Here is a 22,500-nt window from a genome sequence, read left to right as displayed (position 1 = left end):
AAAGGAAACTTGTTTTGATCGTAATGAATCACTGGATCTTTAACAGAAAGATTCCTGGTAGGAATCAGGAAATGTAATAATCTGAGATTATTAAATTGACTTTTTCTTAAGATCCAAAGTGAACAAGTGTGACTTTCTGAGGATAAACTCTCAGTTTAACGATCATTCTCTTTATGACATAATGCAATAAAAAGCATAATTACATGATGAAAACATTCGGTAAACAATAAATGTTCAGAGAGGATAAATACATCCAAGAATAAAAGAAAATAAACGTATTTTATTTCAAAATGAACAAAGTGAAGCTTCCTTGTAATTAAATGCTGTGACATGAATAATTATATTTCAGTAAATGTATTTTAGGTGTTAGTAATCTGAGAATGTCCAGCTTTGTTCAAACTCCTTCAGAGAAACATTTAATCCTAACTGGTTGGTGTTTGGGGCTGCACAGTGGTGCAGTTGGTAGAGCTGTTGCCTTGCAGCAAGAAGGTTCTGGGTTCGATTCCCGGCCCCGGTCTTTCTGCATGGAGTTTGCATGTTCTCCCTGTGCATGGTGGGTTTTCTCCGGGTACTCCGGTTTCCTCCCACAGTCCAAAAACATGACTGTCAGGTTAATTGGTCTCTCCAAATTGCTCCTAGGTGTGAGTGTGTGTGTGCATGGTTGTGTGTCTCTGTGTTGCCCTGCTACAGACTGGCGACCTGTCCAGGTGACCACGCCTCTCACCCGGTACGTTGGCTGGAGAGGCAGCAGCACCTCCTGACCCCACTGAGGGACAAGGGTGCAAGAAACTGGATGGATGGATGGATGGTGTTTGGCTGCATTGTTTACTTTGGTCAGGAACGTAACACAGCGTCTTACGGTCAATGTGGACAGAAAAGACAGGAGTAAATTACAGCAAAACAACAAAAAACAAGGACATTTCTGAGCTGGAAAAGTTTGAAAATCTGCTAGAAAAAAAACACAAAAAAATCAGAGTTTTTTTTTAATCACTTATGAGTTTTTTTCCAACAAATTTTCAACTTTTCAAACTCAGAAATTCCCTTATTTGTTCTGGAAAAATCCAGAGATGCTTTTTGTGGAAATTTACTGTCTAAAGACTCTAATAAACCATCGAAGGAATGTCTCCGGATAAAATAAGCGTGCTTTCATGAGATTGGTGAAAAATAAGAGAGCTGGGTGAGATTTTCTGTGCATGACATTTGCAGCGGTTCTGCAGTTAATTCAGCATATAAAGCTAATGTGGTTATTTTAATCCAGCGTCAGCCTCCAGGAGAGGCTGAGATGAGACAACGAGTCGCTTTCATGAACTCATCCCAACTCTTCCTCCCTTCACATGTTTGAAAGACTTCAGAGAAATTCCACTGAATCCGTTTCAGAAAAAAGTCAAGACACAAAATGGCTTTTCTAGACGTTACGGACAGAAGTCGATCCAATCAACCATATTCCAGGTTTTCCAGGTTTTCCAGACCCACATTTAAAGTAATTTTTGTGTCAAGTGTCGAGCCCTTGAATTACATTCAATTTTGATGAACAGCATCAAAAAGAAATTTGGTGAAATCATAAGTGAAATCTATGAAAAAAGAGAGAATGCAGCAGTTTATTTAAAATGAACCAGGATTTTAGCTCCAGCCGAGCGACACGCTGAGCAAACAGAAGTTAATGAACGTGTTGTTCACTTTAACTCGTTTAAAACTTTAACTCAGCAGAAAACTCAGCTGTTTGGCACCTGATTTACTAATGTATGCAAAAAGAAAAGCACTTTATTATTAACTTGTTTATGAAACAGAGATATTTATTCTGAATGTCTCTGGAAACGTCTAAATTACCACTGAAGCAGATTTTATATTCTGTGTTAAGTTCAGTATTTGTCTTGATTTCCATTTTAAAACATTGAACTGAAATATTACTTGCTATCTGGTTTGCACTGTTTAACTTTTGCATTGCACCTTTCACCTAATTAGTGTGATAAAACTAATAAAATGTCTTTATTATCTGTGCAAAAAGCAGAATCCAGACCTTAACCGTATTCACGTCAGACGTCCGGTTGTGAATAAACAAACAGCTCTACCTTTGACTACACCAGGGGTGTCAAACTCCAGTCCTGAAGGGCCGCTGTCCTGCAGTTTTTAGATGTGCCACAGGTACAAAACACCTGAATCAAATGGCTTAATTACCTCCTCAGTTCTCCAGAGCCTTGCTAATGACTTAATTATTCTATTCAGGTGTGGTGCAGCAGAGGCACTTCTAAAAGTTGCAGGACACCGGCCCTCGAGGACTGGAGTTTGACACCCCTGGACTACACCAAACAGAAGGAGATCCCTGACGTCATCCATCATTTTATCCGTCTGAACTTGTTAACTCCGTTAATAATCCACCTTTCTGCACAGCCAGGCCATCACGAGGCAGCCCACCTGACCGGACACTCCAGCGTTTATTTGGAGAACATGCAGCCGCCCAGATCGGTGGTTACTGCAGGCAGGTGTCGGGCTGCAGATCCGATCTTATCAGAGGATCACCTGAGCGCCAGCTGCTCTCCTCTTCCTCCAAACGTTTCAATCAAAGCAGCAAAGGAGCCTCAGATGAAACACTCACACTGCGGCTGGACACAGGAGGCTCGCTCTCATTGGTCAGAGGAATCCTTTAAGCATTCACAGGGGCAGCAGCGACGTACCTGCCAGGTAAACTCCCATGATGCCCAGGACCACCATGAGCTGAACGCAGGAGCCCAGCATCCCGCGGACTTTCTCATGAGCCGTCTCAGAAATATACAACTGAGGAGGAGGAGGAGAGAAAACTGGTAATTATAGTCACATTCACCAGCACTTAAAACGTGATTCATGGCTTCTTTCTGGTAAAAATATAATAAAATAAAATAAAATAAAATAAAATAAAATAAAATATACTATACTATAATAAAATAAAATAAAATATAATATAATAAATATAATATAATAAAATATGATATAATAAAATATAATATAATATAATATAATAAAATATAATATAATATAATATAATATAATATAATATAATATAATAAAATAAAATAAAATATAATATAATATAATATAATATAATATAATATAATATAATATAATATAATATAATATAATATAATATAATATAATATAATATAATATAATATAATATAATATAATATAATATAATATAATATAATATAATATAATATAATAACGCTCCAGCCTGATGTGAAGCAGCTTCAGCAACCAGTTTTTCTGTTGAACTTTATCCGTATAATAAATAAACTCATTAAAACAACTTTTTTTTTCACAATTTTACAACGTTCTTCTGGTAATTTCATTTTTCCTCATAATTTTCTAACTTTATTCATGACTCTACTGTCGTAATGATTTTATTCTCACAATCTAAAAGTTCCTCTCTCAGTCAGGCCCTGATGCTGGGTCGTGTTGGACCATGCAGTGAATCGATCATTTAACGTTTCAGCTGCTCTGTTCCACATTTGCTCAGCTCAGATTGAATTTCCTGGCGATCCGGTCTAAACCCAGGCGCTTCTTACCGGGACCACCAGAGACGTGACGCCGCTGGCCAGGCCGGTCAGCACCCTGCCCACGTACAGCATCCACACGTTCTGAGCGGCGATGATGATGGTGAAGCCGAAGACGAAGGGCAGCGTGCAGGACATCAGCGTCAGCTTCCTGCCGATCCGCTGCACCATCCAGCCGCCCAGCAGGCCGCCCACCGCCGCGCCTATCGTTACGATGGACTGTGAAAACAGGACGTGGAACCTCAGCGCTCAACTGTTTAAAGAATAAGTTCTTTAAACAAAATAAGTTCTGTTTAAAGAACTTATTCTGTTTAAAGAACTTATTCTGTTTAAAGAACTTATTCTTTAAACAGAACTTATTCTGTTTAAAGAATAAGTTCTGTTTAAAGAACTTATTATTTAAACAGAACTTATTATTTAAACAGAACTTATTCTGTTTAAAGAACTTATTCTGTTTAAAGAACTTATTCTTTAAACAGAATAAGTTCTTTAAACAGAACTTTTCTGTTATTATAATAAATATTTATTATAATAACAGAACTTATTCTGTTTAAAGAACTTATTCTGTTTAAAGAACTTATTCTTTAAACAGAACTTTTCTGTTATTATAATAAATATTTATTATAATAACAGAACTTATTCTGTTTAAAGAATAAGTTCTGTTATTATAATAAATATTTATTATAATATTTATAATAAATATTATAAATATTTATAAATATTATTTATTAATAATATTTATAAATAAATAAATATTATTAATAAATATTTATAATAAATAAATAAATAAACCTTATGCTTAGGTTTGCAAAACTTGAGTCAGTTTAGCATTTTCACTTTGTTCCAAATGTAAAGATGTATAATTACGCCTCATCAGAGCTAATATCTGAAAACCTTTTCCTTGTTAATGAATGAATTTACATCTAATTAATGTAAATCTTCCCGTTTAAGTGTCTCGTTGGCTGTTTTTCGCTGTAATAAGTATTTTTCGGCAGCATGTGACGACATAAAGCTGCTGATGCAGCCCAAACTCAGCCCTGCTTCCAGCCATGTGATGTTGCGTCATCGTACCCCAAACCAGGAGCCCTCGACTTCGCTGAGCCGCAGCCGAGGGTCGGAAATCCTGCTGAGCTCAGGGATGGCGGGCGAGCTGTAGCCCAGCACGAACCCGAAGCTCATGGGACCCAGGACGGCGGCGAACGAGGCCAGGTACAACTTCCTGTTCTTCACTTTGCTGCGGACGAAGCAAAAGAGGAAGCAGGTTAAATGAACTGTGCACTTTTATTTTGGAGGAATTTTCAAACTTTGTGTAAGAAACACTTTGTTTCAAGTCTTACCATAGTTTCTCAACTGTGTTTTGGTCTGGACTTTGACTAGGCCACTCCTCTGACATATGAAAATGATCATATGTCTGTGGTGTCCAAACGTTTTCTTCAACAATAAGCCAAACATGAAACGCTCTAAGCAACAAAACAAGGTTGCCAGATTTGTGTGAATCACCTTAAATCCAAAACTTTAAATCTAATTTTCCGCTTTTTCTTTATTAAAAGAATTTTTGCAAATGCTTTTTTTGGCTCGATTTGGTAAAAAACAGGAAGACATTGAGTAAATTCACAGTATATTAACAGGAATTCGGGGAACTCTTCCTCTAGCAACGCCAGCCTCTATTTAGCCAACTTTAATAAATTCAATAAAAACTGATTTAGATGCAACAAAGTCTGCTTTTCAGTGAAAGTCACTGGACAGATGTGGTTGTGTTCAGTAGAAAACAAAACCACAGTGAAGTTACAGGAGAAATGCTTTGTGCTGTAGCCAACCTTTTCCATTCTAGGGAGATTTAAATGAGTCAGGATTAAAATGCTGCAGATGGCCGCTGGCCAGAGTCTGGACACGCCTGGGCCGGTTCCAGGTTACATCAAACAGGTTTAACTCCAATTCTGACCAACTTCCACGGCCCACAGCATGATGCTGCCACTACCAGAAACAATCCAGACCAGAGTGTCCATCGGCCCGATCAGCCCTGGCCACTGTCATCCATTAATTTCACATGTTTTCTAATTACGTGTTAAAATAAGTCCAAGAAGGAAGCTAACATGTGAAAGCATAACCCCCTGACAAATATCCAATCAGAGCCAGTTAGCATAGCTCGTTAGCATGACTATAGATTAGCACATTGAGTAGTATTGATTGGCCGCACAGTGGCGCAGTTGGTAGAGCTGTTGCCTTGCAGCAAGAAGGTTCTGGGTTCGATTCCCGGTCTTTCTGCATGGAGTCTCCATGTTCTCCCTGTGCATGGTGGGTTTTCTCCAGGTACTCCGGTTTCCTCCCACAGTCCAAAAACATGACTGTCAGGTTAATTGGCCTCTCCAAATTGCCCCTAGGTGTGAGTGTGTGTGTGCATGGTTGTGTGTCCTGTGTTGCCCTGCGACAGACTGGCGACCTGTCCAGGTGACCCCGCCTCTCACCCGGTGCGCCAGCTGGAGAGGCAGCAGCACCTCCTGACCCCACTGAGGGACAAGGGTGTTAGAAAATGGATGGATGGATGATTGACAGCGCTAAGCCCCTCCTCCTGGCTCATAATAAACTGTCACAACATGGTGACAGTTCTAACAAAAATCTTAGTTTTTAGTAAAAGTTCCATACTGCAGCCTGAAGGATCAAATTAGACAGTTTATCAACACTATATACCTGTTAATGATCCATTTATTTAAGGAAAATATCTAAATTTGGTATAAATGAATTTACTAAAATGAACAGAAATCAATACAAAGTCCTCAGAATGATAGAAGGACGTTTGTGTTCTTGGTTTCTGGATAAAGGTGGAACATTGATTCAATGCTTTAGTGCCTAATGCTTCACAGCTGTGTGTGTGTCACAGCTGGCACACACACACACACACACACACACACACACACACACACACACACACACACACACACACAGTCCTAGGCTGACACTGTGGCCATTTGTGTTCAACTTTTTGATTGAAATTTCTAATAAATAAAGATAAAAATAAGTTGACCAGACTGAGTAACCAGAATATGAACAGATTACAGATCAGGTGGTGGGGAGCAAGATGGAGGAAAACTGGTTCAAAACAAGATTTAGAAATGGAGAGCAACCTTTGGGTATAAACTAGTTATACCCAAAGGTTGTTGTTGTTGTTGTGTATCATGTCAGACCACATAAAGCAATCAGGCAGCAAGCTGCAGCAGCCAATACAGTGTTTTTGTTGGAGTGGATGTGATTGTAAATACGAAACTATTTAACCAGTTGATAATTCTCAATTTTCTGTAATTTACAATTTTACATCCCTGTAAACTGAAAACCTCTGACTTTGGATTTGAAGACCAGACGAAACGAGCAGGTCCAACTCGTCATTTTGGACTTTGGAAACGTGTTATTTTGTCTCTACCAACCATAACTCTACTGTTTCATTTAACAGAGAGCGGACACGGTTTAAGCTGAACGCAGCTGAATGATCTACTTTCTAGGTGGTTGTTTCATGCAAATTGCTGGGTGTTTCCCAGGTTTGGTTCTCGGGGGGTAAAATGCTTTGCTTCAGGTGTTTCTCTTCTCTAACAAACCTGATTTAAAACCAGATTCTGCAGAACTAGTTGACCAGTTCACTGTGCAACTCAAGCCTCAGATTGGTGTGTTTTAAAGCAGGGACACACCTGAAACATCCAGCCAAGTTTCCACCTGAACGCTGAGAAGCACTTTTTAGACTTAGCATGTCCAGAAACCCCGCTTGAAAAGGTAAGTTCGTCCTCTGATACTCTGGCTGCACAAAGTGGTCATCAGGCTGACCTGAGATAAGCCTCCTGCTCGGACAGGAGTCCCGTAGGATCCTCATCTCCGCCCTCCTCATCCAGCAGCCTCCGTCTCTCCGTCTGGATGTCCATGCGGACGGCAGCGATCCTTCCCCGGTGTTTACCTTCTGCTCTCGGTCGCCCTCAGCATGAATCCACCGGCCGGGAAAGTCTGTAGCGGAGAAACGAGAGCAGCTGCTTTAATAAACCAATAAAAGATCATATGTGAGCTCCCAGCGGTTGTTACCTGAACAATGAGACGATCCGGTTGAGCTCAGCTTCCTCCTGACAACTTGCTTTATTACCATCAGAGTCAGCTGATCACCTCTAGTGCCTGCTACACGACTTTCAAAATAAAACTCTCAAACGCAATCTATTACATGTTAGTACATATTATGACTTGGTTATAGTTGAGAGATTCAATGTACACTTTTTAAAAATATTTACCGGTGATTTTATTTTATTTTTTTAAATTTAAGACTTAGCAGGATGTGTTGTAAACCAGCTTATTGCCGTATAAACATACTTAAATAATATCGAGTACACGGTAACATAACTAAGATAAAACCAAGGAAATTGTACAGCTAACATTAGTTTTTAACACCACTTTTAAAAATCCTGTAGATTTTTTCTCTCTTATAACTCAGTAGCTACATGTTCAGCTAGCAACATGATGCTAGCAGTGAAACAGAACAAAATAATAATTAGAAATCAACAACTGTTCACTTTTACACGACTATGTATTTGCATTTAAGGTTTTACCATGTTACGTTACATAACACAAGACTTTTAGCAGCGAAATGAAAGTTCGTGGATTTAATTTGACACTTCCGGTTGTTTAAAAACGTCACCGGAACAGAAAGGGACACAACTCTCGCTCCGCGTTGAAACTCTTTGTTAAGAAAATAAAAGCCCACATGGCGTTTTGAGTTGGTTTCCACGGAAACATTCAGATTTAATTCAGATTTAGTTAAAGTTTAGAAACAGAAAAACAAAGCAGATGTTCAGTAACTCCTCTTTGGTAAACGCGTTTTTACAAACAACATGGACACGCCTGAGAAGACAAATGATCAAACAGTGAGTAAATTATTAACAAACAACGTAAATAAAGATAAAATAGCTTTTTTCAGAGTTAGATAACTGCTAAGTTTCGTAACTCAATCAACCCCAATAATCAAATCAAGTCAGAGCTTTTTAATTTAATCCTTCTGTTTTTAATGTTTTTGTTTTTAATTTCAGTATTTTTCAGATTTTTAAACTTTTACGCATTTATTTTATTTTCGTTTTAATCAATTTTATTTTAGATGATGATAAAACTTAATTACATACAGTAACAGTTTTATTTTTTCCATCCTAATTTTATTTATCTTAAAAGAAAAGATATTTTATAATGATATTTTAGTTGATTCGTTTTATTTTTGTCTAAGAGAAGCCTGATTAGAAGATGGAACAAATTAAATATAATTAAATACAGGGAGAATGTTGACTTCTTCTCTTTTCCGTCTATCAGCATGAAGACGGACCAGGTGTCTTTTCCACTGCTGTGTCCGAGGAGCATCTGGAAAGGGCCAGGAGAAGAAGCACCTACGTGGACTTCAGTGATCGGCTTGTTGCAGTCAGAGACCATCGCTTTCGAAGACCTAAACTGCATCCGGACATAATCATTAAGAGCAAAGCTGCAGAGCAGTGAGGACAAACTCAATTACAAACACACTCTGCAGAAGAAACTAATTCAGAGAGTGTCTAATGAAACTGATTCCTAAAAGATAATGCAATTAAACCTGTGGATGATTTACACCAGGGGTCCCCAAACGTTTTCCTTCTCTGCTGGGGGGCCGGAGTCAGTTTGTAACAGAAAAAGTGTGACGATTGCAGGAGTACCTACATGTAAATATGTATTGTTTTCCAGAAAGCACAATCAAATAACCCTCTTTGGGTTCTTCACAGAAAAAACAGGAAATAACACTATTTATGAAATAAATACCGTATTTCCCGAACTATAAGCCGCAGATATCTCTGGTTTTCCACAGCGATGCAGCAGCAGCAGAGGGGGGCGGACGCCCAAAATTGGAGTCATAACAGGTCGACTGAATATCACATTTATTACGGTTGAAAAAGAAAAAGTTGCCAAGTTTAGATTTAACTGAACTGATTACAGTAGTTTCCTTTGTGTCTGCTACTAGCATGTGCTAAATGAAAATGGGAGCTTTCTTCTTCTTCTTCTTTAGATTTCAACAGCAGCTTGCATCCATTATTGTTGCACTACTGCCATCTATTGGATCCTAATATCTATACCTCAAATTCTCATAACGATCAGAGTATTATTTAAAAAACGAAAATTTTTCCCCTCAATGCTGTTTAACTGATCAACAACATTCTCAAATTTCAATTCCCTATTAAAACCTAATTCCGTTTTAATGGGCGCTTTTTTCTTTGATTTCCAATTTTGACTTCCAATGATTCACTTCCTGCTAAAGAGCCCCCTGGTGGTTGAAGAAAAATTCTCATATAAGCCACATGGTTCAAAGCTTAGGAAAAAAAGTAGCGGCTTATAGTCCGGAAAATATATGAAAAAAAAATCTAAATGCTCTCTGTCGTTTAGGGGGCGGGACCAAATGTGGAGGCGGGCCGTAGTTTGGGGACCCCTGATTTATACCAATAATATGTGCAACATCTGATGCTTTTAGGCAATAATTAAAGCTTTTCGTTTCAGTTTAATAAAAGGGAAAGAGGCAGTGGAGAAGTCCCAGTATGAGAAGGCTGTGCTCTGCTTCTCCAAAGCCATCTACCTGCAGCCTGAACAGGTGCTGCCAGCTGAAAACAATGTTTGCTTTAGATTCGGTTAGCAAACTTTTAACATGTTTTAGCTTTTCTGCTTCAGACGGAGCTGCATGTGAGCCTGGGAGAGGCTTATATTCAGCTGTGTGACTTCCAGTCGGCAGCCGACTGTTATAATCGAGCCAGTTTTCTGGAGCCTGGAGCTTTCGACGCTCGTCTGTCCTTCATCTACCACATGCAGGTAAAACCTCCCGCATTATTCATCTGAAACTATGCGATATCTGAGACACAGAATAGAAATTATCTGGGTTTAATTTTCACTTTATTACTGTATTAAAAATGTTAACATTTTTCTGCTGATCGGCTTGAATTTCAAAACTGAGGGAATTATTTTATTTTACTGTAAATAAAATCGATGGTTTCTGACACCCGGCATCTCAAACGGATCAGTCCAGTTGAGCTCGGTTCTGTTCTGACCTGAAGTCCTGGTTCTGGTTCTGTTGTTATGGGCTTAAAATCAGATGGTGATGAGTAACGTTCTGACTGAAGTTCTGGTTCTGTTGTTATGGGCTTAAAATCAGATGGTGATGTGTAACGTTCTGACTGAAGTTCTGGTTCTGGTTCTGTTGTTATGGGCTTAAAATCAGAAGGTGATGAGTAACGTTCTGACTGAAGTTCTGGTTCTGGTTCTGTTGTTATGGGCTTAAAATCAGATGAAGATGAGTAACGTTCTGACTGAAGGTCTGGTTCTGGTTCTGGTTCTGCTTGTTATGGGCTTAAAATCAGAAGGTGATGAGTAACGTTCTGACTGAAGTTCTGGTTCTGGTTCTGTTGTTATGGGCTTAAAATCAGAAGGTGATGAGTAACGTTCTGACTGAAGTTCTGGTTCTGGTTCTGGTTCTGCTTGTTATGGGCTTAAAATCAGAAGGTGATGAGTAACGTTCTGACTGAAGTTCTGGTTCTGGTTCTGGTTCTGTTGTTATGGGCTTAAAATCAGATGAAGATGAGTAACGTTCTGACTGAAGGTCTGGTTCTGGTTCTGGTTCTGGTTGTTATGGGCTTAAAATCAGAAGGTGATGAGTAACGTTCTGACTGAAGTTCTGGTTCTGGTTCTGTTGTTATGGGCTTAAAATCAGATGAAGATGAGTAACGTTCTGACTGAAGTTCTGGTTCTGGTTCTGGTTGTTATGGGCTTAAAATCAGATGGTGATGAGTAACGTTCTGACTGAAGTTCTGGTTCTGGTTCTGGTTCTGCTTGTTATGGGCTTAAAATCAGAAGGTGATGAGTAACGTTCTGACTGAAGTTCTGGTTCTGGTTCTGTTGTTATGGGCTTAAAATCAGAAGGTGATGAGTAACGTTCTGACTGAAGTTCTGGTTCTGGTTCTGTTGTTATGGGCTTAAAATCAGATGAAGATGAGTAACGTTCTGACTGAAGGTCTGGTTCTGGTTCTGGTTCTGCTTGTTATGGGCTTAAAATCAGAAGGTGATGAGTAACGTTCTGACTGAAGTTCTGGTTCTGGTTCTGGTTGTTATGGGCTTAAAATCAGAAGGTGATGAGTAACGTTCTGACTGAAGTTCTGGTTCTGGTTCTGGTTGTTATGGGCTTAAAATCAGAAGGTGATGAGTAACGTTCTGACTGAAGTTCTGGTTCTGGTTCTGGTTCTGTTGTTATGGGCTTAAAAACAGATGGTGATGAGTAACGTTCTGACTGAAGTTCTGGTTCTGGTTCTGTTGTTATGGGCTTAAAATCAGATGGTGATGAGTAACGTTCTGACTGAAGTTCTGGTTCTGGTTCTGGTTCTGGTTCTGGTTGTTATGGGCTTAAAATCAGATGAAGATGAGTAACGTTCTGACTGAAGTTCTGGTTCTGGTTCTGTTGTTATGGGCTTAAAATCAGAAGGTGATGAGTAACGTTCTGACTGAAGTTCTGGTTCTGGTTCTGGTTCTGGTTGTTATGGGCTTAAAATCAGAAGGTGATGAGTAACGTTCTGACTGAAGTTCTGGTTCTGGTTCTGTTGTTATGGGCTTAAAATCAGAAGGTGATGAGTAACGTTCTGACTGAAGTTCTGGTTCTGGTTCTGGTTCTGGTTGTTATGGGCTTAAAATCAGAAGGTGATGAGTAACGTTCTGACTGAAGTTCTGGTTCTGGTTCTGTTGTTATGGGCTTAAAATCAGATGGTGATGAGTAACGTTCTGACTGAAGTTCTGGTTCTGGTTCTGTTGTTATGGGCTTAAAATCAGAAGGTGATGAGTAACGTTCTGACTGAAGTTCTGGTTCTGGTTCTGTTGTTATGGGCTTAAAATCAGATGGTGATGAGTAACGTTCTGACTGAAGTTCTGGTTCTGGTTCTGTTGTTATGGGCTTAAAATCAGAAGGTGATGAGTAACGTTCTGACTGAAGTTCTGGTTCTGGTTCTGTTGTTATGGGCTTAAAATCAGATGAAGATGAGTAACGTTCTGACTGAAGGTCTGGTTCTGGTTCTGGTTCTGCTTGTTATGGGCTTAAAATCAGAAGGTGATGAGTAACGTTCTGACTGAAGTTCTGGTTCTGGTTCTGTTGTTATGGGCTTAAAATCAGAAGGTGATGAGTAACGTTCTGACTGAAGTTCTGGTTCTGGTTCTGGTTCTGCTTGTTATGGGCTTAAAATCAGAAGGTGATGAGTAACGTTCTGACTGAAGTTCTGGTTCTGGTTCTGGTTCTGTTGTTATGGGCTTAAAATCAGATGAAGATGAGTAACGTTCTGACTGAAGGTCTGGTTCTGGTTCTGGTTCTGCTTGTTATGGGCTTAAAATCAGAAGGTGATGAGTAACGTTCTGACTGAAGTTCTGGTTCTGGTTCTGTTGTTATGGGCTTAAAATCAGATGAAGATGAGTAACGTTCTGACTGAAGTTCTGGTTCTGGTTCTGGTTGTTATGGGCTTAAAATCAGATGGTGATGAGTAACGTTCTGACTGAAGTTCTGGTTCTGGTTCTGGTTCTGCTTGTTATGGGCTTAAAATCAGAAGGTGATGAGTAACGTTCTGACTGAAGTTCTGGTTCTGGTTCTGTTGTTATGGGCTTAAAATCAGAAGGTGATGAGTAACGTTCTGACTGAAGTTCTGGTTCTGGTTCTGTTGTTATGGGCTTAAAATCAGATGAAGATGAGTAACGTTCTGACTGAAGGTCTGGTTCTGGTTCTGGTTCTGCTTGTTATGGGCTTAAAATCAGAAGGTGATGAGTAACGTTCTGACTGAAGTTCTGGTTCTGGTTCTGGTTGTTATGGGCTTAAAATCAGAAGGTGATGAGTAACGTTCTGACTGAAGTTCTGGTTCTGGTTCTGGTTGTTATGGGCTTAAAATCAGAAGGTGATGAGTAACGTTCTGACTGAAGTTCTGGTTCTGGTTCTGGTTCTGTTGTTATGGGCTTAAAAACAGATGGTGATGAGTAACGTTCTGACTGAAGTTCTGGTTCTGGTTCTGTTGTTATGGGCTTAAAATCAGATGGTGATGAGTAACGTTCTGACTGAAGTTCTGGTTCTGGTTCTGGTTCTGGTTGTTATGGGCTTAAAATCAGATGAAGATGAGTAACGTTCTGACTGAAGTTCTGGTTCTGGTTCTGTTGTTATGGGCTTAAAATCAGAAGGTGATGAGTAACGTTCTGACTGAAGTTCTGGTTCTGGTTCTGGTTCTGGTTGTTATGGGCTTAAAATCAGAAGGTGATGAGTAACGTTCTGACTGAAGTTCTGGTTCTGGTTCTGTTGTTATGGGCTTAAAATCAGAAGGTGATGAGTAACGTTCTGACTGAAGTTCTGGTTCTGGTTCTGGTTCTGGTTGTTATGGGCTTAAAATCAGAAGGTGATGAGTAACGTTCTGACTGAAGTTCTGGTTCTGGTTCTGTTGTTATGGGCTTAAAATCAGAAGGTGATGAGTAACGTTCTGACTGAAGGTCTGGTCCTGGTTCTGGTTCTGCTTGTTATGGGCTTAAAATCAGAAGGTGATGAGTAACGTTCTGACTGAAGTTCTGGTTCTGGTTCTGTTGTTATGGGCTTAAAATCAGATGAAGATGAGTAACGTTCTGACTGAAGTTCTGGTTCTGGTTCTGGTTGTTATGGGCTTAAAATCAGATGGTGATGAGTAACGTTCTGACTGAAGTTCTGGTTCTGGTTCTGGTTCTGCTTGTTATGGGCTTAAAATCAGAAGGTGATGAGTAACGTTCTGACTGAAGTTCTGGTTCTGGTTCTGGTTCTGGTTGTTATGGGCTTAAAATCAGAAGGTGATGAGTAACGTTCTGACTGAAGTTCTGGTTCTGGTTCTGTTGTTATGGGCTTAAAATCAGAAGGTGATGAGTAACGTTCTGACTGAAGTTCTGGTTCTGGTTCTGGTTCTGGTTGTTATGGGCTTAAAATCAGAAGGTGATGAGTAACGTTCTGACTGAAGTTCTGGTTCTGGTTCTGTTGTTATGGGCTTAAAATCAGAAGGTGATGAGTAACGTTCTGACTGAAGGTCTGGTCCTGGTTCTGGTTCTGCTTGTTATGGGCTTAAAATCAGAAGGTGATGAGTAACGTTCTGACTGAAGTTCTGGTTCTGGTTCTGTTGTTATGGGCTTAAAATCAGAAGGTGATGAGTAACGTTCTGACTGAAGTTCTGGTTCTGGTTCTGTTGTTATGGGCTTAAAATCAGAAGGTGATGAGTAACGTTCTGACTGAAGTTCTGGTTCTGGTTCTGGTTCTGTTGTTATGGGCTTAAAATCAGATGAAGATGAGTAACGTTCTGACTGAAGTTCTGGTTCTGGTTCTGGTTGTTATGGGCTTAAAATCAGATGGTGATGAGTAACGTTCTGACTGAAGTTCTGGTTCTGGTTCTGTTGTTATGGGCTTAAAATCAGAAGGTGATGAGTAACGTTCTGACTGAAGTTCTGGTTCTGGTTCTGTTGTTATGGGCTTAAAATCAGATGAAGATGAGTAACGTTCTGACTGAAGGTCTGGTTCTGGTTCTGTTGTTATGGGCTTAAAATCAGATGAAGATGAGTAACGTTCTGACTGAAGGTCTGGTTCTGGTTCTGGTTCTGCTTGTTATGGGCTTAAAATCAGAAGGTGATGAGTAACGTTCTGACTGAAGTTCTGGTTCTGTTGTTATGGGCTTAAAATCAGAAGGTGATGAGTAACGTTCTGACTGAAGTTCTGGTTCTGGTTCTGTTGTTATGGGCTTAAAATCAGATGGTGATGAGTAACGTTCTGACTGAAGTTCTGGTTCTGGTTCTGTTGTGTTCAGGCCCAGTGTCTGTTCGACCGCGGCCTCTTCCTGGAGGCGCTGCACATGTTCGGAAAAGCTGCCGACCGGAAGCCGGAGGCCGCCGGCGCCTTCAGAATCAGAAGGTCCGCAGAACCTCCTCCTGGTTCTGGTTCTACACCTCACTGTTCTGCAGATGTGAACAATTCGATAGAAAGAGGATCTAAAGATAGGAACCATCAGGCGAACGGAGACATTTCATGGCAGAAACCCAACCAGGCAGTTGGGTTTCTGCCGTTCAGGTCGGTTTCCGCGGCTGGTTTTGGGTTTTCAGTCTCGGGTCTCGGTTCTCGTTCCAGCCTGGCCTGCCTGACCGCCGCAGGGCAACACGACGCCTGTCTGACGGGGCTGGACCGGGTCATCGCAGAGGGCCCGTCTGCCGAGCTCTACGTCTTCAGAGCCAGAGTTCACAAGGTCAAGAACCAGGTGAGGCCGGAACCAGGTGAACCAGGTGAGACTGGAACCAGGTGAACCAGGTGAGGCCGGAACCAGGTGAGGCCGGAACCAAGTGAGGCCGGAACCAAGTGAGGCCGGTACCAGGTGAGGCCGGTACCAGGTGAACCAGGTGAGGCCGGTACCAGGTGAACCAGGTGAGGCCGGAACCAGGTGAACCAGGTGAGGCAGGAACCAGGTGAACCAGGTGAGGCAGGAACCAGGTGAACCAGGTGAACCAGGTGAGGCCGGCACCAGGTGAACCAGGTGATCCAGGTGAGGCCGGAACCAGGTGAACCAGGTGAGGCCAGAACCAGGTGAACCAGGTGAACCAGGTGAGGCCGGAACCAGGTGAACCAGGTGAGGCAGGAACCAGGTGAACCAGGTGAACCAGGTGAGGCCGGAACCAGGTGAACCAGGTGAGGCAGGAACCAGGTGAACCAGGTGAGGCCGGAACCAGGTGAACCAGGTGAGGCCAGAACCAGGTGAACCAGGTGAGACTGGAACCAGGTGAACTAGGTGAGGCCAGAACCAGGTGAACCAGGTGAGACTGGAACCAGGTGAACCAGGTGAGGCCAGAACCAGGTGAACCAGGTGAGACTGGAACCAGGTGAGACTGGAACCAGGTGAACCAGGTGAACCAGGTGAGACTGGAACCAGGTGAGACAGGTGAACCAGGTGAGACCGGAACCAGGTGAACCAGGTGAGGCAGGAACCAGGTGAACCAGGTGAACCAGGTGAACCAGGTGAGGCCGGAACCAGGTGAACCAGGTGAGGCCAGAACCAGGTGAACCAGGTGAGACTGGAACCAGGTGAGGCCGGAACCAGGTGAGGCCGGAACCAGGTGAACCAGGTGAACCAGGTGAGACTGGAACCAGGTGAGACAGGTGAACCAGGTGAGGCCGGAACCAGGTGAGACTGGAACCAGGTGAACCAGGTGAGACTGGAACCAGGTGAACCAGGTGAGAGAGGAACCAGATGAACCAGGTGAACCAGGTGAGGCCGGAACCAGGTGAACCAGGTGAGTCTGGAACCAGGTGAACTAGGTGAACCAGGTGAGAGAGGAACCAGATGAACCAGGTGAACCAGGTGAGGCCGGAATCAAGTGAGATCGGAACCAGGTGAGGCCGGAACCAGGTGAGACTGGAACCAGGTGAACCAGGTGAGGCCGGAACAAGGTGAGACTGGAACCAGGTGAGACTGGAACCAGGTGAACAAGGTGAGGCTGGAACCAGGTGAGACCGGAAAAAGGTGAGGCCGGAATCAGGTGAGATCGGAACCAGGTGAGACTGGAACCAGGTGAACCAGGTGAGACTGGAACCAGGTGAGACTGGAACCAGGTGAGACCGGAACCAGGTGAGACCGGAACGAGGTGAGGCCGGAATCAGGTGAACCAGGTGAGGCCGGAACCAGGTGAACCAGGTGAGGCCGGAACCAGGTGAACCAGGTGAGGCAGGAACCAGGTGAACCAGGTGAGTCTGGAACCAGGTGAACCAGGTGAGAGAGGAACCAGATGAACCAGGTGAACCAGGTGAACCAGGTGAGGCCGGAATCAAGTGAGATCGGAACCAGGTGAGGCCGGAACCAGGTGAGACTGGAACCAGGTGAACCAGGTGAGACTGGAACCAGGTGAGGCCGGAACCAGGTGAGACCGGAACCAGGTGAGACCGGAATGAGGTGAGGCCGGAATCAGGTGAGACCAGAACCAGGTGAACCAGGTGAGGCCGGAACCAGGTGAACCAGGTAAGACTGGAACCCGGTGAACCAGGTGAGACTGGAACCAGGTGAACCAGGTGAGGCTGGAACCAGGTGAGCCTGGAACCAGGTGAACCAGGTGAGGCTGGAACCAGGTGAACCAGGTGAGGCCGGAACCAGGTGAACCAGGTGAGGCCGAACCAGGTGAGACCGGAACCAGGTGAGGCCGGCACCAGGTGAGGCCGGCACTGCAAAAACATTAAATCCTACCAAGTATTTCTGATCTGGGTTCTGGTGCAGATATATTAATACAACTTAAATAACATGTAACTAACTTGTAATTAACAAGTAATTTTTCAGCAAGAAATATGATCTTTTATTAAGTAAATATTTTTAATATTAATTAAAAAGTTCTAGTTCCACCATCAGATTATTTCACTGACAGCAAAACATGTTTTCCATGTTGAAGGTAAAATATATTAAGGAATTATTAAAACTCTAAGTTAGTTTTATCTTATTTCTAATGTGCTATAAAACGACATAAACCTGACAAAAATACTTGGTAAGATTTTGTGTTTTTGCAGTGTAGGTCTCACCTGGTTACACAGTAAAAACACAAAGTTTCACCAAGTCGTTTTGATCTAGTTTCTCGTGTAAATGTCTCGGTCAGAAGCACTGCTGGATTTGAGCCCACAACCTTCTGACCTCAAAGTAACCAACCAGAAACGTGTCTTTTCTCGATACGTTTGCAATCATTTCCACCAAATTGTTTTTGTTTCATGTGGAGGTAAAAGTCCCGATGCTCAGTTCAGGTGTGGTGAAGCCGGTTCAACAGGTTAGGAGCTATAATTAGCAAATGAAACCAAATAGTCACATGAATCTGGAGGCCAACCTTCATTTCTCCAACACTTTGAGTGGTTTTACTTTACAGAGAGAAACATAAAAACCTGTTGAACATGTCGGTGACCATGGAAAAAAAAATATCACACACTAACATTCATTTTACAGCCGGGGCGTCAGTGTGTTAACTTAGATTAAATACTCACATGGCTTTAAGAAGTCAACATTTATAACATGATTAACTGCTAGTTTTACATACACACGTTCCAGTACGTTTCTGGTACCGACGCACAAGCGGCTTCCGCTAGCTAGCATGTGCTAACAGCCATGCTAATTGCGATGGAAAGCTGTTCTTCACGTCCCACTGGGGGTTAATTTCTGCTTCGAAACGATCTGATGGGACGCTGGAAAACACCGTTGTTGTGCTCAAGTTGTGCTAAAAGGAGTCAGCCTTCGGCGAAGCTATCCGAAGCTAAAACAGCATCTCAGGGCTAAACATGCTACTGTCAGCGTCCACATGTCTGAAGAAGCTGCTGAAACACTGGAAAGCTGAATGGATGGAGTAACATTTTGCTCCCATCTGATGGTTGAATAACCTAAATAACAGGTTAAAAATAATATCTAGAGCTAATGTGTTTATCTATTCAATAATTTAGCAGTAAAGGGAGCTTCTATGTTGCTCATTTTATTGATATACAGTTGTCAGTTAAAATTAGATTATTTAATTACAGACCCTGCATTTAATTTGATTTTAAAAAATGTAAACAAGTCCCGTCACTTATTTATGTCTTTGTATTTTACAGTCGAAGTTAAAACTTCCTGATAATGTTTCTCATGTTTTGTATGATTTTATTAACCGAGTTTGATTTTAAAAGCTTTTTTGTTTTTAATTCAGCGACGTGGATATTTTCAGCCCTAACTTCAGGACTCTGCCGTTCCTCAGATAGCCTGTTGTCTCCGAGACGTGCGGTCAGCGCTGGAGTTGGACCCGGAGTGCCGGGAGGCCAGAGCCATGCAGCAGCACCTGAAGGAGGCCAGCGAGGACAACAGGCAGCAGGCGGTGATCAGGATGCTGTCTGGCCACCTGCAGGAGGCGCTCTGCCTGATCAACGTCGCCCTGGAGACCAATCCGGGGAACGGACAGCTCTACCTGTTCAGGTGGGCTCAGCTATAATTAGCAAATGAGACCAAATCATTGGTCACATGAATCTGGAGGCCCGAAACCTGGGAGTAGTGATGGACTCTGACCTGAACCTTCAGAGCCACATTAAGACGGTTACAAAGTCGGCCTTCTATCACCTGAAGAACATCTCCAGGGTTAGAGGACTGATGTCTCAGCGCGATCTAGAGAAACTCATCCATGCGTTTATCTTTAGCCGCATTGATTACTGCAACAGCGTCTCACAGGTCTGACTAATCAATCAATCAAACAGCTGCAGCTGATCCAGGAGCTGCTGCAGCCGATCCAGGAGCTGCTGCTGCAGCCGATCCAGGAGCTGCTGCAGCAGCTCCTGGATCGGCTGCAGCTGCTTCTGGATCAGCTGCAGCAGCTCCTGGATCGGCTGCTGCAGCTGATCCTGGAGCTGCTGCTGCTGATCCTGGAGCTGCAGCAGCTTCTGGATCAGCTGCAGCAGCCGATCCAGGAGCTGCTGCAGCTGATCCAGAAGCTGCTGCAGCTGATCCTGGAGCTGCTGCTGCTGTTCTGACTAAAACCAGGAAGATAGAGACATAACACCAGGTTTAAAGTCCCTCCTCTGTAGCTCAGAGAATAGACTTTAAAATACTGACGTTAGTTTATAAATCACTGAATGGTTTAGCACCACAATACATTAAAGATCTGTTATTGCTGTACCAACCGTCTGGACCCCTCAGATCTTCTGGTTCAGGTCTGCATCCCCAGAACCAGAACCAGACGAGGAGAAGCAGCATTCAGCTTCTATGCACCACAGATTTGGAACAAACTTCCAGAAAACTGTAAAACAGCTGAAACACTGAGAGCCTTTAAATCTTAAACCCACCTGTTTAGAGCTGCTTATGGCTGAATTAGGGTTACAGTTCCGGTTTTGATGTTTTTAATGTTTTTATCTTTACTTTGTATTTCCTTATTCTCAGTTTATGTTGTAATGAAGGTTTTAAGGTGTGAGTACCTCGTTACATGGCGTTATAACTAAAACTCTGAGGTTTTATGTTTTTATCTTTTTTTATTGGTTTTAATCTTTTTCAAAATCTTTTTCTCTTTCACTCTGTTTATTCCCGTTTTTATTTTAATCATGTAAAGCACTTTGAAATGCCTTGCCGCTGAAATGTGCTATACAAATAAAATTTGATTGATTGATCTGGACCCAGAAGGTCGTTCACCCCGGTCCGGTTCGCTTTAATCCAGCTCCAGTCCGTTTGCCTAGAAAGTCCGGTTTATTTGGGGAGGCGTGAATCTGCATCCATCCATTTTCTGACACCCTGGTCCCTCAGTGGGTCGGGAGAAGCTGCTGCCTCTCCAGCTAATGTTCCAGGCGAGAGGCGGGGTCACCTGGACGGGTCACCTGGACAGGTGGCCAGTCTGTCGCAGGGCAGCACAGAGACACACAACCATGCACACACACACTCACACCTAGGAGAGGCCAATTAACCTGACAGTCATGTTTTTGGACTGTGGGAGGAAACCGGAGTACCTGGAGAAAACCCACCATGCACAGGGAGAACATGGAGACTCCATGCAGAAAGACCGGGAATCGAACCCAGAACCTTCTTGCTGCAAGGCAACAGCTCTACCAACTGCACCACTGTGCAGTCAAACCAAAAAAGCAAACTCTGGTCTGCCTACAAACTCGGCCGGCCTGTTTCAATAAGCCGTATAGCTTATTGATCGCGTGATAAACTGAAACAAACTCAATAATTTCCGTTTGCATGATTTATCGTTTTTCTGGTTTTTTTCCTCTTTTCTCATCCAAAAACAAAAATCGTCAGTCTGACGGGTTTTTTTTAAGGATAATTTTGTTTACAGAAACTTTTTAACCCATTTTATTTGTTGTTTCTGTTGTTTTGTTTATTGTTAATATTTAAAATGTCTTCCGCTTTCAGTGGCAAACGTTCATCAGAATTTAAAGTTTTCTAGCATTTTCATGTCATTATCGCTGCAATACTTCAAAATTGCCTCAAATCAACAACATTATCTTCCATCGCTATAAATTCTTTGGGTAATTTATGGTGCAGAAAAATGTGACAGGTTTGGGTTTGGGTTCGGTTGAAGTGGACTCTGGTCCAGTTTGAACGCAGGAAACGGATTACGGGCAAGGCATTCTGGGTAAGCGCAGCCAAAACAAATGAGCGCTAACGGGAGAAACGACTCGGCGTCTTTCACCGGAGAACCGAAATCCTCCCGCTGCTGGAGGAGGAAGTTGCTCTCAGCGTCTTCAGGGGGGTTTTTGTGTCGTTTCCTTCAGTGGCTCTTGGTGCAGCGCCCCCACAGGTGACGAGGGGAACAGGTTTTTCAAAGGGTTTGACTCGGTGTGCAGTGAGAAAAAGACCTGAGTGAAGTTGCCCCCCCCCCCCCCCCACCTTCTTCAAATCAGACAAAATTGGTGTCAAACGTTTGTGCTACGTTTGTGCTGGTCTGTGCAGCAAAATTTTTTGTTTGTGCCGCTATCATTTTAAAGATATAAAGAAATGTTTCTAGAGGTCATCCAAGGTCAACCAGCCCTCCCACCTTCTTCAAATCAGACAAAATGGTGTCAATCAACTCGGCTACGTTTGTGCTGGTTTTGTGCAGCAAAAATTTTCGTTTGTGCTGCTTTGGCTTTGAAGATATTAATGAAAGTGTAAAGGTCAAAAGGTCAACCAGCCCCCCCCCCACTTTTATGAAACCAAACAAAATTTTTGTCAAACGTTTGTGCTGGTCTGTGCAGCAAAAATTTTCGTTTGTGCCGCTATCATTTTAAAGATATAAAGAAAGTTGGATTTCATAAAAGTTGAGGGGCTGGTTGACCTTTTGACCTTTACACTTTCATTAATATCTTCAAAGCCAAACCAGGGTGACAATCGGCTTGTCCCCCTCCAGAGGGACTCTGTACCGACGTCTGAAGGAGTTCATCTCGGCCATCGAGGATCTGGTCCAGGCCGCTGAGCTCTGCGAGCCGAAGGAGGAGGAGGAG

General features: G+C 42.5%; 2 protein-coding genes across 3 annotated transcripts in view; one reads left to right on the top strand and one right to left on the bottom strand.

Moving 5' to 3' along the window:
• slc2a8 (solute carrier family 2 member 8) overlaps positions 1-8,203 on the bottom strand; it is a 15,965-nt gene extending 7,762 nt beyond the window's left edge. Inside the window, exons 1-5 of the mRNA XM_008419511.3 lie at positions 7,587-8,203; positions 7,338-7,511; positions 4,599-4,761; positions 3,540-3,746; positions 2,673-2,772 (exon numbers count right to left, since the gene is read on the bottom strand). Of these exons, the coding sequence (XP_008417733.2) occupies positions 2,673-2,772; positions 3,540-3,746; positions 4,599-4,761; positions 7,338-7,432 (565 nt within the window). The 5' untranslated portion in view covers positions 7,433-7,511; positions 7,587-8,203. The remainder of the gene's footprint in view (positions 1-2,672; positions 2,773-3,539; positions 3,747-4,598; positions 4,762-7,337; positions 7,512-7,586) is intronic.
• A 69-nt stretch (positions 8,204-8,272) lies between these two features.
• Positions 8,273-22,500, top strand: part of LOC103470845 (tetratricopeptide repeat protein 16) — a 21,180-nt gene continuing 6,952 nt past the window's right edge. The window contains exons 1-8 of one of the 2 annotated variants that reach the window (XM_081610982.1): positions 8,273-8,416; positions 8,850-9,025; positions 10,053-10,143; positions 10,221-10,358; positions 15,368-15,471; positions 15,685-15,811; positions 19,296-19,510; positions 22,407-22,500. The exon at positions 22,407-22,500 is cut by the window's right edge and continues 172 nt beyond it. In XM_081610982.1, coding sequence (XP_081467108.1) covers positions 8,384-8,416; positions 8,850-9,025; positions 10,053-10,143; positions 10,221-10,358; positions 15,368-15,471; positions 15,685-15,811; positions 19,296-19,510; positions 22,407-22,500 — 978 coding nt within the window. In that variant the 5' untranslated portion in view covers positions 8,273-8,383. The remainder of the gene's footprint in view (positions 8,417-8,849; positions 9,026-10,052; positions 10,144-10,220; positions 10,359-15,367; positions 15,472-15,684; positions 15,812-19,295; positions 19,511-22,406) is intronic. The other variant, XM_081610983.1, reaches the window with a different exon arrangement.

This window comes from Poecilia reticulata, chromosome 9 (genome assembly GCF_904066995.2).
Source record: "Poecilia reticulata chromosome 9, P_reticulata-male-v2, whole genome shotgun sequence".
Taxonomy (NCBI): Eukaryota; Metazoa; Chordata; class Actinopteri; order Cyprinodontiformes; family Poeciliidae; genus Poecilia; species Poecilia reticulata.
The sequence above is the reverse complement of the archived record's forward strand: the minus strand, read 5'-3'. Positions and strand labels throughout refer to the sequence as shown.